General features: G+C 36.6%; 1 protein-coding gene across 9 annotated transcripts in view; it reads left to right on the forward strand.

The window, feature by feature from the left end:
• Window positions 1-16,518, forward strand: part of CDK14 (cyclin dependent kinase 14) — a 674,504-nt gene that overhangs the window by 260,314 nt on the left and 397,672 nt on the right. For all 9 annotated transcript variants that reach the window (XM_045053225.1, XM_045053222.1, XM_045053223.1 and 6 more), the window contains one exon: window positions 11,269-11,363. In XM_045053225.1, coding sequence (XP_044909160.1) covers window positions 11,269-11,363 — 95 coding nt within the window. The remainder of the gene's footprint in view (window positions 1-11,268; window positions 11,364-16,518) is intronic.

Raw genomic sequence — 16,518 nt, forward strand, 5'->3', positions numbered from 1 at the left:
AACCAAAATTCATATTCATTTTTTTACAGTCTTTCCTTTCTTCTTCTGTGCTCATATTCATTTTTTTACAGTCTTTCCTTTCTTCTTCCTTCTGTGCTCATCATCAGTTTATAGTATTTCTATTATATTTGCTTCTCAAAGCACTGGTTCTGATGCGATGCTTATTGCAAGAATTTTGCACAAAACCTTATTCTTTCACAGATTTCAAAAATTGTGGGATTGAAAGGTCCATATAATGATGACTTTATCAACATTTGATTTATATTAAAAAGCTTTATGAGTTGATGTTTTTATTTTTTTTAACTGAACAGGAAAAAATACATATCAAAATACCATCAAATTTTCAGAATAAAGAATTCTCTCTACTTCTAGCCCAAGACCTTTATCTTTCAGTGGCATCTATTTCAGCATGTGTGTGTGTGTGTGTGTGTGTGTGTGTGTGTGTGTGTATGAAAGAGAGAGAGAGAGTGAGAGAGAAAAATAGATACTAACTAGGTATACAAACTGTCTTGCTGTTTCTTTTGATTTGCCTGTGGAAGAGTGAGTTGATTGCAGTGAAACTAAGTGCATAAACACATGCATAGGCATGTGCACGCACGCGCGCACACACACACACACACACACACACACACACCATAAACATGCTACCCATTCCTCCATATCAGAACCATAGCACAGTGATGTTTAAGCTTGATGCATAAGCATTGAATAGAAAGCTGGGTCAAAATATAGAATGCAGGCTTCACAGGGATAGGAGTTTTGTCTGTGTTTCTCCTGTGTCTATTGATTGGCACACAGTAGATATTAAATAAATATCTCTTGGATGCTTCTTAGGTCCCATCCTCCATTGATTTGGATTTGGTAGCTGTGGGATAGAGCCTAATGAATTTGCCTCAATAGCAGTTGATGTGGGTCATTGAATCATTGAAGGACCACCACACTTTTAGAAACATCCCACGATGGGCCTGTAGCAGTGGCTCTGGTCATACAAACAGCCTAATTCCTAACGAAGGGTGGTTGAGTCCATTGTGTCTGGAAATGAGCTGCAACATTACCCCACTTTGTGAAGGAATCTGACTGTGTTCCACCCTTTGAGTGGTATCTTGCAAACTCGAGTGTCCTATGTGCTGGCCCCTATGTACTGGGGCTTGAAGCCATGGCAAAGAAAATATTTTCTTACTTTAGACTTCTGTTTATTTTTGTGAACTATATAAGAGCTATTCACATATTTTCATGTAGGGAGAGGTTAAGTCTAGTCACATAGTGATAGCTATTATGATATCAATATTTGTTCTTCTTAACCAGGAGACATAAAGTGGCCCAACCACATATCTTTTTTTATTGCATTCTTTGTGGTATTCTTACTGACTATACATGTAGCCCACATGTAATAAAGTATAAAGTAGTTCAAATACAGCAAACCACCTAATAGCCTGTAAACTTAGTTGTTATAGCCAGATGGAAACCAGCTCTTCTGTCAAGTCTTCCAGAAACCCTCAGCTCCTGCGTTGTCTCTTTTCTGCCTTAAGATGGTAGTACATGGAGCATGACCGCCACTATTCCCAAACCTGTCACTTAGCAAGATTTGTTTCTGTAGAAGTTACTACCAAGATGTTTACATCTGAGAAAACCACACGTCTGCTTTCACGTACTTTCACATACATGTGTGGATCTTTCTAGAGGCAAATAGGAACAAGATGAGCTAGAGCATGGAAAGGCAGCTGGTGGGTCATTTACAGGTTCATCTGGGAGTAATTGGAGACAAGAAAACCAGGAATCTTTTTTGGTGAGTGCGTTAATCTTCATTCAGGGGTATAGTCTTTAGACAAGAAACAGTTTTAACAGTTTGGATTATCATGTGATATGCGAACAAATTGGAGGCTGATATGGGGCCTGCAGTGTTCCAAGATAGGAAAACGGACCCTAATAATGCAAGGATTTACACCAATACCCTAGTGAGGAGGGATTAGTAATGAGGAGGGATTCATAGTGCAGAATAACATTGCACTAATGATTCATTAATGTAGTTGTATTGTAGTTGCATCTTAACTGTGTAGTTAAGCATCTGTATGCCATTTTTAGTGCTATGGCAATGCTCTGTAGCCAATCCACTTGTAATAAAGAACTTTTCAAGATCTCTTTTTTACTATAAAAAGAGTATATCTGTCTCATCAACAATTCAAATGATATAGAAAGGTACATGTAGAAAATGAAATTGTTTTTGTATTCCTCCCTTCAGCTGTAAGCATAGTTTGATAAGCAGAGACTTTTTTCTTTTTTCCTATGCAGAGTGGGTTCTTAGCCATTTGGTGGCAGATTAATTGGTTTGAAAGTTTGCAGTGGTAAAAGTAACAATGCATTTGTGGAAAAGTTAAAATTGTTTTGAGCCAGGTAAACTCTTAGGTTGAACCATGTGAAATTGCTGTGTTAGTAGGTCAAAAATGTCAAATATTGGCAGTTTTATGTGGTTCAGCTGTACTTTTAGAGGAATCTGTTCTTTGAAGTGATTTAGTAAACATTCGATGTGGATGTGAGGCTGCAGTGTGAAAATAGCCCCCCACTGACTGCTCTTTGCCAGTAGTCAAGTGTGGGTAAAGACATATTGATGGCAAGGGGGAATGGTGGAGTCTGTCATTTCTAGTATCGTGCTTCAGGTTTGTGATGGTGGGGAAATTAGGAGTGGAGCAAAGCAGGAGGAATATGCAGTGTGCTTGAATTTCGGTCTGTCCCCACATAGAAAAACTTAGTTCTGGAGCAAGTAAAAACAGTAGACTTTTTGATGGATAGGAAACAATTTATGTGATATTTATAAAGTATTCCTAATGTGTTGTATTACCTTTCCATGTTTGGATGATACCGGTGGTCAAGAAACAGGTCTCCAAATCTGGAATGTAATCTTAGCTAAATTAAGTTTGTGTGGTATCACATTTTGACTTTGTGTTTTGGGTTTTCCATGACCTCTTTTCCCCATAACAGAGTTGACTCTCTGTATATGTGTGTGTATAAAAGTATAAAAAGCAAAAAATGGAATCAAAGATACAGTTCCATTTTTTAACTTAATTCTTTTACTTCAAAGATACAGTTCCATTTTTTAACTTAATTCTTTTACTTTTTCATTTGTTAGTTTATGAGTGTGTGTGTGTGTGTGTGTGTGTGTGTATTTTTCATATTAGAACATCATTAGAGGAAAGGTCTGGAACTAGGTAAAACTATAGTATTTCTCCTGCTATGTAGCTGACCTAGCCAGCATACCTTGCAGAACTGTGCACAAGTTAACCTGGGAGCTGCATATCTGTTCCTTTCTCTGTCTAGATCATCTGGTCTTCTGAGACACAGTTACACAAGCAATCTTGTCTTTTCTCTGCATGTATTGCTTTATTTTTTGTTTCTTTGTGGTTTTTTTTCCACTCTTCACCCTGAAGATTTTCCCACTCAGAATATTTCAGCTGTGAAAATATTTAGAATGCACTGGCAAGTAACATCTCATTGAAAGTAAGTAGTCTTATTATTTCTGGTATAAAGTGAATTTCAGCAGCCCACAGAGCTATCTAGCTGTGAGCTTAAAGAAAAAAGTTCATGTCTATTTTAATTGTAGCTTGAGATATGGTTGGCTCCTTGGGTTTAATTAGTAGTAATTTTTGTCTTTTAGAAACGTCAGGTTCTCCATCTACCCCTCTGGAAAAGAACACATTTTAAAAAAAGAGAGAGGGAAATGTGAATATACTATATCTTTCCAGAGGCTAAAGGGGGAGTGAGAAAGGATAGGTTGTGTTTGTTTGTGGTCTTTCCTTTCCTGGTAGGGTATCAAATAATGATCTACAAAACTTATATATTAAAGAAGGGTTTTGTCCTTTTCTCCATTAACATTGCTTTTTAAAATAGCCACTATAGTGGGAGCTCGATGAAATGAACATACTCTGAACTCTTCTATTAAATCAGAATTTATTTAATCATGATAAATCAGAATATAGGTGATATTTATCTCTTCCAAGTCAGAGTGGAAATTGAAGAGGTTTGTTCTCAAAGTGGGAGGTGAAGGTTTCAATATGGCTGATAAGCGGGTATCCGAATCCTGCTACCAGACTCAGGGAGGCTCCTTGTGTCCTTTTTCCTACTGGGATTTTGTCACAGGCACAATTATTTTTATAAGCAGCAGTGTTTTTCTGTTTTTGTATTGTTTCAACATCACACTCTTTAAACTGTTGTTAGAATTTTGCCCTCAGCCCTAAATTACAAGTCTTGTACATTAGGTACAATTGAACTGTTTCAAACCTCACTGATGAAATGAATTTAAAATGTTGCCATATGTTTAAAATTTGTGGAGAAACCAAGCATGCTGGAATTACTAACGCTAACGTTACGGGATTTGTTTGTCAGCAAACGATGGGAAAATAACATGTGGTATACCCGTGATATTATTAGGATTACATGGGGTATTATTTTGACAGTGTTTGTCTTGAAAAGGGAGACATATTGGTTTTAGAACTTGTAGGTGCTAATCACTGGTCTGACTTGGCAGCCCAGGAGACTCACTTGCCTTGATAACAGCAGGAATTACAGTTTCTGGCAACTTGCTGGGAGCAGTGGCTGCTGCATTGGCAGCCTCAGAGCTAGTCAGGTCTGTCACCTTCCCTGATGTTGATAGATATCATAGACTGGTTTCTGCCCTTCAATGCTGTTTGTCTGCCATCAGCTATGAAATTAGTGGCTCTATCCTTTTTTAAATGCAAATTAGCTATGTAAATCTGAAAAGAAAGAGGGTTTGCTTTCAAATACAGATATTGGTACTTATTTAAGTGATAGCGTACTTTAAAAGTGTATATAAATGTATTTAGAAATCTAAAATCTGTAGGGCACCTGGGCGTTTCAGTCGGTTAAGCATCTGGCTTCCACTCAGGTAGAAGTTTGTGTGTTTGGGCCCCGCGTCAGGCTGCTGGAGCCTGAAGCCTGCTTTGGATTCTGTGTCTCCGTCTCTCTCTGCCCTTCCCCCATTCACACTCTGTCTCTCTCTCTGTCTCTGTCTCTGTCTCTGTCTCTGTCTCTCTCTCAAAAATAATAAATACACATTAAAAAAAGAGAAATCTAAAATGTGTAATTGAGACTTATTAAAAAGAAATGTAGAGACTTTGAGTCTTCATGTAGAAGTGGTCAAAAATATATGAAACATGACATGACTCTTTTATTAGCCACTGTCAGGAGGAAAAAAAACAACAACATTTTTTTCCCCCAAGATGAATGATGGCAGGAATTCAGTTTTACTGAAATTGTGGGGGAAATGCCATGGGAAATGACGAGTGTGGACACATTACTTTGAGAAATGAGCAACAATTTAGGTGTAAGTGATGAGAGAAAGGCAGTAAGTAATATGGTGGAGGGGCATGGAGGGGTGGTTAAAAAAAAATCCTAAGGCAAAGAATCCTCAAGGCATGGGATTCTTAATTTAGTGGAAATTTCAGTACCTTTCTGGAGTTGTTGCTGATAAGGATGGATCATTACTGAATTTGACAGGCTAAGAGGGTAAGTTGAAAAATGAAATTGGACAAGGTTGTACAGATCCTATTGTATGATGTATTTACAAAACTTGCCTCACAAAGCCAGGTTCCTTTCAGGCAACATGTTTTCTTTAAGTCCTTGATTCATTTCACATGTATGCATTCTGCACTGGATAGGTATGAAGTGCCATATCTGACCATCATTTTCAAATACCCTCTTGTGGTTTGAAATATTGATCTCTGAGGATCAATCAGCCTCAGAGGACTAGTGCAGGGGCAAGTATCCTTTTTAAAATGAGCAAATGTGAAATTGGCCCCCAGATTAATATCTGAAAGCTAGCTATTTAATAAAGTTTTAATTGTTAAAGGCTGATGAGCTAGTTGAATAATTAAAGATTATAAATTACTGAAATTAATAATACAAAACTATCGTAAGTCTATATAATGGTTGTTCCTTCACTGTTCGTGTACTGTGATTTTATTGTTGTAATTATTTTCTCAGGTGTGCTAATTTACAAAACTCAGGTAGAATAAATTTGTAGATGTTATTTCTATAAGGTTTATTTTCAGTGTTTATTATGAGGGAGAGAGAGTGTATGCAAGCACACGCACGAGCTAGGGAGAGGAAGAGAGAGAGGGAGAGAGAGAACCCCAAGCAGGCTCCATGCTCACTGCATAGCCGGTCTTGGGGCATGATCCCATGATCCTGGGATCATGACCTGAGCCAATATCAAGAGTAGTACACTTAACCGACTAAGCCACCCAGGCGCCCCAAGGTTTTTAGCGTGTAAAGCTAACCTGCCCATGGTGGACACATGTGAGAGGAAGAAGGTCTTTCCATGGCAGCTTGGACTTCTCTGGTCTTGGTCTACATGCTGCTGCTACTAACCCAATTTCAGAGGGAACACACCTCTTGTTGTCTTCCAGTGTTGGAACCAGCCACACGAGTTAATTCTCTTTCTAAATGGCCTTCTTTGGACCAAATATATGGTTATTCAAGTTTATCTTGGGATTAACGATGTATTATATGGTCCTGAAACAGTTTTGCATGGAGAAATCTATAGAAATTCATAGCGATAACAATAGCTCTCATAACTGCTCACATTCATTGAGGTCATCCTAGAACTTGGTCTGTATGCCTTCTCTGCCATTCAGGGAGATGCCTACTGCAGCCCGTTTTGTATGGTAATTGCATCTCTAAAATATCATTTTTCTTCTGAATAAAATAGTAAATACTCCAGTCTTGCTTTTTTTAAGTATGTTAGAACATGGGTACATCTCTTTATTTTTATTTTTTAATAGACTTTATTATTTTTTTAATGTTTATTTATTTATTTTGAGAGAGAGAGAGAGAGAGAGATAAAGAGAGAGAGAGAGAAATAGAGCCTGAGCAAGGGAGGGGCAGGGAGATTTGGAGAGAGAATCCTAAGCAGGCTCTGCACTGTCAGTGCAGAACCAGATGTGGGGATACAACTCATGAGCCGTAAGATCATGACCTGAGCCTAAACCAAGAGTCAAACACTTAACCAACTGAGCCACCCAGGTACCCCAATAGACTTTATTCATTTAAAAATTTTTTTTAATTTTAATTTTAGTTTTTGAGAGAGAGTGACAGAGACAGAGTGTGAGCAGGGGAGGAGTGGAGATAGAGGAATACACAGAAATCTGAAGCAGGCTCTAGGTTCTAAGCTGTAAGCACAGAGCCTGATGCAGGGCTTGAACTCAACAGACTATGAGATCATGACCAGAGTCCATGGCTTGAGCTGAAGTCAGATGCTTAACCGACTGAACCACCCAGGTGCCCCTAGACTTTATTTTTTTTAATACAGGTTTAGGTTCACAGCAAAATTGAATGGCAAGTGCAGAGAGTTCTCATATAACTCCTGCCCACCACCACTTACCTCTTCCCCACTGCTTCCCCTATGCCTCCCCTGATATCAACATCTCTCACCAGAACGGTACATTCATTACATCTGATGAACCTACACTAACATGTCATTATCACCCAAAGTCCAAGGTTTAAATTAGGATTTATGCTTAGTGTTAGAAATCTTTTTTAAAAGATGTGGTTTTGCAGTATTATTGGGTATCAAGAATTTATCCAGGGGCCACCAGTGTCAGGAACTAGGTTCTTAATAAATTCTTGATGAATAAATGAATGATTACAAGTTCTTGACAGAACACATGCAAAATATTTTTTTTTTGTTTTTCTCTTCAGTTTGTATACCAAAAACAAAAATTGAAGATTAATTAAAATAAATAATGATAGAGGGAAACTCCTGTTCTTTGAGTATCGTTCTCGAATGGTCACTGATCTAGGGGGAAATAATTCTGTTTATTTCTGGTCTTACTGAGGGATGAAAAAGAGTTTATCCTTAAATTAATACTTGTGCTTATAGTATATAAAATTCTCATATACCTACTTAATAGGGGTTTTGATTATTTGATAAGATTGGTTACTTCCATGGTGCATTATTACGTGCATATTTTTTTTCCTGTCTTCCATGGTTCTTTTATTCTTAACAGGGTTTGAAAGATGTGAGACTAAATCCACTTATTATTTAATTAATAAGTAATGTCTTGTAAATATTTCATGTCTTTTTACTCTGCAGTTCCATTTTTCATGATTCATTATAGGGAGATAATTCTAAAGGAATATATATATATATATATATATGTGTGTGTGTGTGTGTATATATATATGTGTGTATATATATATATATATATATATATATATATATATATATATAACCTGGTTATGTCCTTTGTGGTATTATTTATAAAAAGGGAAATCGAAAGGTATTCATTTATTTGTGGTAAGCAGTGTTGCAGTGAGTCTGATTATGGGGGGAGTGGAGTTTTCTCATTCCCTTTTTTAATTAAAAAAAAAAAAAAAAGAGGAGCCTTGTGTGGAGGAAGGAATGGAATTTAAGAGGTAGAATCAGCTATTCCTTGCCCAGATCTTGAAATTGACAACAGTGTTAGCCAGTCTTCTCTGAATTTTTGGAAGGGTAGATATCAAAGGGCCTTGTGTTGAAAATGAGTGTTACCAAAAAAAAAAAAAAAAAAAAAAAAAAAGAAAGAAAAAAAATGAGTGTTATCTGTTAATAGACTGAGATCTGGGACTAGTGCTGGTCGTATAGTAAAAGGAAGATAAATCGAAGGAGGAGGAGCTGCCAGATGGTAGCAGACTCTTTCAAGGAATATTCAAAGTGTGTGTGTGTGTGTGTGTGTGTGTGTGTGTGTGTCCCCACTGGGGAACCTAAATGAATGACAATCAGTAAATTTATTGAGTTGCTACTATGTATCAGGCTTTCATCTTGGACATGAAGTTTAGAGGACAGTGAATGGTGGCTGCCTAGTCTTGAATCCTTCCACTCCCACTTCTCCAAAAGTTATAAATCCAACAGAGAGACCAAATAAAAGTGCACATGACCCACATCTTTAAAAACATTAGGAGAGGGGCGCCTGGGTGGCTCAGTCGGTTGAGCGTCCGACTTCAGCTCAGGTCACGATCTCGCGGTCCGTGAGTTCGAGCCCCGCGTCGGGCTCTGGGCTGATGGCTCAGAGCCTGGAGCCTGCTTCGGATTCTGTGTCTCCCTCTCTCTCTGCCCCTCCCCTGTTCATGCTCTGTCTCTCTCTGTCTCAAAAATAAATAAAACCTTAAAAAAATTAAAAAAAAAAAACATTAGGAGATGCCACAAGTCTGTGGTTGCAGAATGGGACAAGGGAAGCTTTAGACAGGTTTAAGAGACTGTGAAAAAGAATAGAGGGATGTGGAGAGCTGAGATGAAAAGCACAGACAGAATCAGTCTGGAAAGAGAAAACTGGGTCTCCATGTAGTTCACAGCAATGACTATAGAAAAGATCAAAACTGAATAGGATTGGAACTTGCAGGCATTGGAAAGTATTGCCTGTGGGAGAGATTCAGATATATAGCAAAAGGGTAGTACCCCTTGAAGACATGGCAGTGAAAGTAAAGAAGGAAAGACAAGGGAGAAATTAAGGATCCTATAGAAATGAAAAAGAAACAAAACACCCCAAACTCTGTCCCTTTCTCCCACCTGTACCATCCGTAATAACTACATAGCAGAGAGAAGAGAGGACTCTCAAACTAAGAGCACAGCACTTTGGATGAATAGAAATAGATCAAATACATCTGTATAAAACTGCTGTAAAAACTCAGAAAATATAAAACAATGCATTTCAGCTCATAAAAATGCTTTTCAAAAAACAACCATAGGGGCTCTTGGGCAAGTCAGTTGGTTAACTGTCCAACTCTTGATTTTGGCTCAAGTCATGATCTTAGGGTTTTGGGATTATGGGCTCTGCATTGAGCTCCACGCTGAGCCTGCTTAAGATTCTCTCTCCCTCTCCCTCTCCCTCCCTCCCTCTGCCCCTTTCCCCCACTCATGTGCTCGTGCTCTCTCTCTCTCTCTCTCTCAAATAAAAAAAGCCATAAATTAAAGAAAACTGTACACAATATGGTAATCTAAATTAAATTTTCTCATTCAGGCTCTTGGGTGTATGAAACCTAAAAATCCCACCTTGAATTGGTAATATAAAAGCTCAGAAGAAAAATGTACAAAAACCAAAATGAAATGAAGTAAGTTAATTGAACTCCCAGGAAATATAGAAGAAAAGTCAAATTGGAAATGAAGTGTAAATTACATGATGTCCAAGGGAAAATAGATTCAAATGTCAGGTGACCCAGCATACTAATATTTACATTAGATATAAATGGCCTAAATATCACTTAAACGAGATTGGCAAAATGGATTTAAATTTTTTTTAACATTTATTTATTTTTGAGAGTCAGAAACAGCATGAGTGGGGGAGGAGCAGAGAGAGAGGGTGGGTGACACAGAATCTTAAGCAGGCTCCAGGCTCTGAGCTGTCAGCACAGAGCCCGACATGGGGCTTGAACTCACAGACTGCAAAATCATGACCTCAGCTGAAGTCAGATACTTAACCAACTGAGCCACTCAGGCACCCCATGACAGAATGGATTTAAAAAACACATGGCCTAATGATATGTTGTCTATAAAACACTCACATATTCAAATATAATGATTTTGGTAGGTTAAAAGATGTAAACAGATACACCATCAAAAGTAAGCTGAAGTGGTTATATTAATATCTGACAAAACAGGCCCAGAGGTAAGAAAATTACCAAAGACAAAGAGAGACATTATATGTGGATATAGGAGCCAGTTCACAAAGAAAACATAGCAATTCCAAATGTGTATCTAGTAAACACCAGAGCTTCAAAATACACAAAGCAAAAACTGGCAGAATTCAAATGAGAAATTGACAAATCCCCAATTACAATTCTCTTAGTCACTAATAGAACCATTATGCAGAAAATAGCAAGTGTATAGAAGAATTCAAGGACACGATCAACCAACAGAATCTAATTGGCATTTATAGAACTTTCCACCCAAGTTCAGCAGAATATATATTCTCTATACATCTGGCATGTATACCAAGATCAAGCATATCCTTATAATAAAACAAACCTTAACAAATTTCAAACAATTGAAATCATACCAAGTATGTCCTCTGCTTATAGTGGACTCTACCTAGAGGTTATTAACAAATAACAAGTGAAATAATTGGGGGATCTTCATCTAAATGAAAACCCTGTTCCTCTGTCCTTGATTCTGAATAGTTTTCGGCTTGGAAAATGGAAAAATAGATACTGATATGGAAAAATGATGATGAAATATATCAGTTGATTGTTACGCATTGTCTCTTTTTCTATTTTGTTTTACAGCCTCTCTGTTAAAAGGACTAAAACATGCTAACATAGTGCTGCTTCATGACATCATCCACACCAAGGAGACGCTGACACTTGTGTTTGAATATGTGGTGAGTAAAATAAGAATTCAGATTTTACAAATATAAATAAAATTCTTGTAATATTATCATAGAGTTTCTTATTTAGGTTGCTATATACTGAAGTGAGTATTTCATCCAGTAACTTTGCATAGTTTTGAAAAATCCAGAAAAATGTTAAGATATATTATTTATAGATATAGATATATATTTATAAGCATAAATATATAATGGATATATTATCTCTTTATAACCTGTTGTTACTTTGATGTGCTGTAATTTTTTGGTTTATCAAATAGGATTAAACAGCACAGTGGTGATCATTCCATCAAAGGAAGTTCACAGACAATTTATTTTTCCTTTGGACTTATAACCTGGTTTCTCAGAAGCATCCTTATTAAGGTTGTGGTTTTTTTTATTGTTGTTGTTTTCATGGAGGAAAGCCTGGTACTTACAATTTAGACTTCATAGTTTTCCCCCTCAGTTGGTATTTCAGCTATTAATTAAAACTTCCAATTTGCATAGCACACAATGTAATGATCTTATTGTGCTGAGAGTATTACTGCTGGAAGACTTGGACTTGAACTCATAATTAATCTTTCTCCATTTCTCTTAGAAAAACATATGGTATTTATGTAGCACCACTTCAGCATTTAACTGTGGAATCATGAAATGTAACCATGATAATTAACATCCCAATTTTCACAGATGGATCTGAGAACATGTAATTTATAAGATACAAATGACATCGGTGGAGACTTTTATTGAGAAGAGTAGCTGTTGGTATTGTGAATGTATTAGTATCCCATTTTGTAATTACCACACTACTTTTTTAAAAATTTGAAATAGTTTCCTTTTTTTAAAATATATAATAGAATGCATATTTGCAGCATTTTTATCTTGCTAATGTCTGCCTGTGTCTGTTTATCATTTGAAAATTGTTGTCTTATGAAGAAGCCATTTCTCTTCTCTATTTACATATAAATGATAGATACATTTGAATAATATGGTAATGCGACTACAAGGACGGCTAAAGCTGAGCAGTTGAATATATTACATGCTACCAAGAATGGATGCAGATTCACACATCAATGCAAATATAATTTCTTTTGTTTAATCAGTGATTTTGGAGTCAATAACATATTCAGTTGGTTTAGAATTGGAATTTTTGTTCCTGTTTTCCAGTAGGCCTAGTTGCAATATTGCAATTAAATCTAGATTTTTCTTAGTATACTTGACTAACTTTTATATTTTATGGAAAATAGATTTCAAAAATGTACTTATTCCCTCCTCCAAAATTAGATAATTAAGCTAAAAGGAATAAAAGTAGTTTTGCCTCCAAAATCATTTACATTAATAGAGAAACTAACAGAAATAATATGAAAATATGTCCTCCAAATCTTAAAAGAAAACTAAATATATTTGTGAGGCTAAAAATGTGTGTTTCAGATCACATGTCATTTGATGATTTTCTATTCTGTGGACATTACCACCTGAAAGAAATTCACTGTCCTGAAATATTTGCTAATTGATTAAGGCTGGCTTTTAAACATGTCCTGCAGTATTTGCTAACTGATTAAGACTGACTTTTAAACAATCACTCTTCTTTGCGTGAGGGAAATTTTCCCTGGTCCCAATTCTTTTGGAGCATCCCTGGTCAATCAACCACATAGTATAGTGTGGACATATACGGTACTTTTCAAGCAACATTTTTCTTCCTGACTTCTCTGGGGGAGATAAGCTTAACCTGTTCACTTTCAGAGAATAGGGCAAGTATGTGTCATTTATGGTTTAGGACTGCCCTGCCTTGCCTCTGCTTGGTTCCCCACTCCACCATTTCCTCACTTCCCCATTGTCCTTTGCCTTCTTCCTTTCCTTTCTTTGTCTTTTTCTGCTTTCATCTCCTATCCTTTGGCTTTCTTGGGTGAAGTACTTTTTGTTGCTACAGCTGAAGTTTGTTTGGGCTTTGTTTATTTTAAGTAGAATGTTTCAATGGATCTCTGAAATCAGACTTGGGGTAGGGGTGGGGAAGAGCTCCAGGCTGTAGAAATATCTTACAGGAGTCTTCCCAATTAGAGTGGAGGAGATGTTGATTCCTTGGCAGCTTTGGTCTGACTATGTGGCAAGTATCCAGTATAAAAATAACTCCCTTGAATATTTCCTACGGGTTTTATTTTTTATACTGTTTTTGTTGCTGTTGTTGGTTATTGTTTATACACATACTGATATCTCAAGGAAGATTAAAGCTAGTACATATTTTAATGGATTAATCAGATTGCTTTCCTCACAGTATCTAGCAGAAATAAATTCTGCTCTTTTCTGGTGTGTTTCATAGCAGTAGAAAGGCAATAGTAATTTCAAAACATGAAATGCCTTGGGAATTAGAGCAGATCTAGGTGAGGGATGTAGGCTAGGAAACAGGAGGGCACTGAGGGCCTGGAATGATGAGTGATAGATCAGAAAGGGAGGTGAAAGAATATTTCAGACAATTAGACCACAATACCAAAAATCAGCAACTAAAATTTATTGAGTTCTAGGCCAAGCATTGTGCTGGGGGTTTTACACTCATTATCATTTTTATATTCTCAACAGCCTCATGGAACTATGAATATCAGCACTTTACAAAGGAGAAAACTAAGGATTAGGGAGATTAGGTACTTTTCCAGGATCTTGTAGCATGCATGTAAAACAGACTCAGACCCATATTATTCTGATTCCCAATTGTAATGTTGTATCTCCTATTTATTTGTACAACTTTACTTAGATTGAGCTTTTGGTCAGAGGAGGAAAAGAAGAAATTTTCTTTTTCTTTCCACCACCCTCCCTTATCCTGCTCTTAAGATCCTGAGGGCAGTTAAATCCTAAATATACAGATAAACTGCTTTGTTGTTTAAATGACCTTTATGGACTGGTCAAAGGCTAGTTATTTAAGATTTTATTTTAATTATGAAATGTTTTAAGTTTCCATAAAACAAACTTACAGGGGTGCCTGGGTGGCTTAGTTGGTTAAGCGTCTGACTCTTGGTTTTGACTCAGGTCATGATCTCACAGTTGTGGGTTCAAGTCCCATATTGGGTTCTATGTTCACAGTGCAAAGCCTGCTTGGCATTTCTTTTTCTCCCTCTCTCTCTGCTCCTCCCCAGCTCTCTCTCTCTCTCTGTCTCTCTCTGTCTCTCTCTCAAAAAATAAATAAATAAACATTAAAAAATAGTTTAAAAAGCAAACTTATAAATTATAGTATTGCCCTTAAAACACTTGTGCGCGTGCGCACACACACACACACACACACACACACACACACAGAACCTTGTTATTTAGCAAGCCCTAAAATCAATACCAAACATTTTAATGTATACTTTCCTAAACTTAGTAATATTACCGTATTTAAAAATTGTTAACTTCAAAGTTGTTTTTCTAAAAAGTGTTGATTTTATACTTCCATGTAATTAATAGTACCTTTTTTTTTTGAGGAAGAGAAATGAGGAAGTTAAACTGTGTAAGAAAAATCCATATACTATGACCATTGAAACCCTAGATATGAAACAAAGGAAAAATTATTTAAGATTAACTAGGTACTATTGGATTTTTTCTTTGGATTTTAGTTAAGTGTTCAAGGTTTTTTTTTTAAGATTCCTATGTAATTTGAGTTCCACGAAGTGGAAGATTCTTATTTATGATAGTGTACAAACTGTGTACATGTATTTCTGTTCTTTGCTTTAAAAGAGAACTCACAGCCTAGCTACTTTGTGTTATTCCCATGAATGACATTCTAGGTTACACAAAAGCCTGGCGAGGGGGCCAGAATAACGGAATAAATGATGAGCTGTTAGTGATGTGAAAGAATACTGGAAGAAATGACTTTGGAGGTCATTATGAAAACTGTTAAGTGGATAGTAAGATATTGCTGGTGTAGGCTGTCTCTTATGTACTGTAGAAAGCTCCTAAAATGTCCAAAATTTAGATTCTTATACACTTTCAAAATGTGTAGATATAATCTGTGAGCTGCAAGGTTGGAAACATCCTGGGAAACATGCTGCTCAATTTGCCCATGTCTCAGTCAAGTAGCACATGGGCCCTGGTAATGTGTGCTGTTTTGAGTACTGCCTTCATGTCATTGTTGTCAAATGTGAAAGAGCATTTTCACCAAGGAATGACTCAGTTAGCTTGAAAAATATATCTTATTATACAGTGGTGTAAGACATTGTTATAGCTCTCTTTCTTCCTACATGCATTAGAAGGTTGGAAGAGAATTACTATAGAAAATAGTGAAAGTGCAAACATTTTTTTTCTACTTAAAAAGAAAGTTAAGCAACTACGGTCTGTCCCTCCTTCCCTCCCATCTTCCTCCCTTCCTCCCTCCCTGTTTCTTTCTTTCTTTCTTTCTTTCTTTCTTTCTTTCTTTCTTTCTTTCTTTCTTTCTTTCTTTCTTTCTTTTCCTTCCTTCCTTCCTTCCTTCCTTCCTTCCTTCCTTCCTTCCTTCCTTCCTTCCTTCCTTCCTTCCTTCCCTGCTTTCCCAAATACAAGTGCCACATTAACCTATTTAACACTATGCTGAAAATTTTATTTTTTTTATTAACAAAATTTTTTTACATTTATTTATTTTTGAGAGACAGAGCACAAGTTGGGGAGGGGCAGAGAGAGAGAAGGAGACACAGAATCCGAAGTAGGCTCCAGGCTCTGAGCTATCAGCACAGAGCCCCACACAGGGCTCAAACTCAAAAACCGCAAGATCATGACCTGAGCTGAAGTCAGACGCTCAACCGACTGAGCCACCCAGGCACCCCCATGCTGAACATTTTAAAACAGATTCCATCAGTGGAAATATGAATACTAATAATACATGTGATCATGTAAATATATATTACTATTAAAGTGCATAACTGTTCTGTTGTGGTTTTTATAACATGAGATCAAAGTGTGTGTAGCAGAACTCTTCATTGCATATTTATTATATATAAGAAGAAAAGCAACAAACATTATATTCATTGGAACAATCACTTTATTTTTTTGCTTTGCTGTAAAACTAGTAAAATACTCAAAACTAATGTGTAACATTATGTAAAAACAATCTATATTACACATGAAAAAAGCTGTCTCCAAAAATTATGTAAAGTGATTGATGTATCATCAAAATTCACATAAGTTATTCTTATAGTACTTTTATTCTACAAAATACTCGCTTATACAT

This window comes from Felis catus, chromosome A2, assembly GCF_018350175.1.
Source record: "Felis catus isolate Fca126 chromosome A2, F.catus_Fca126_mat1.0, whole genome shotgun sequence".
NCBI classification, from domain to species: Eukaryota; Metazoa; Chordata; class Mammalia; order Carnivora; family Felidae; genus Felis; species Felis catus.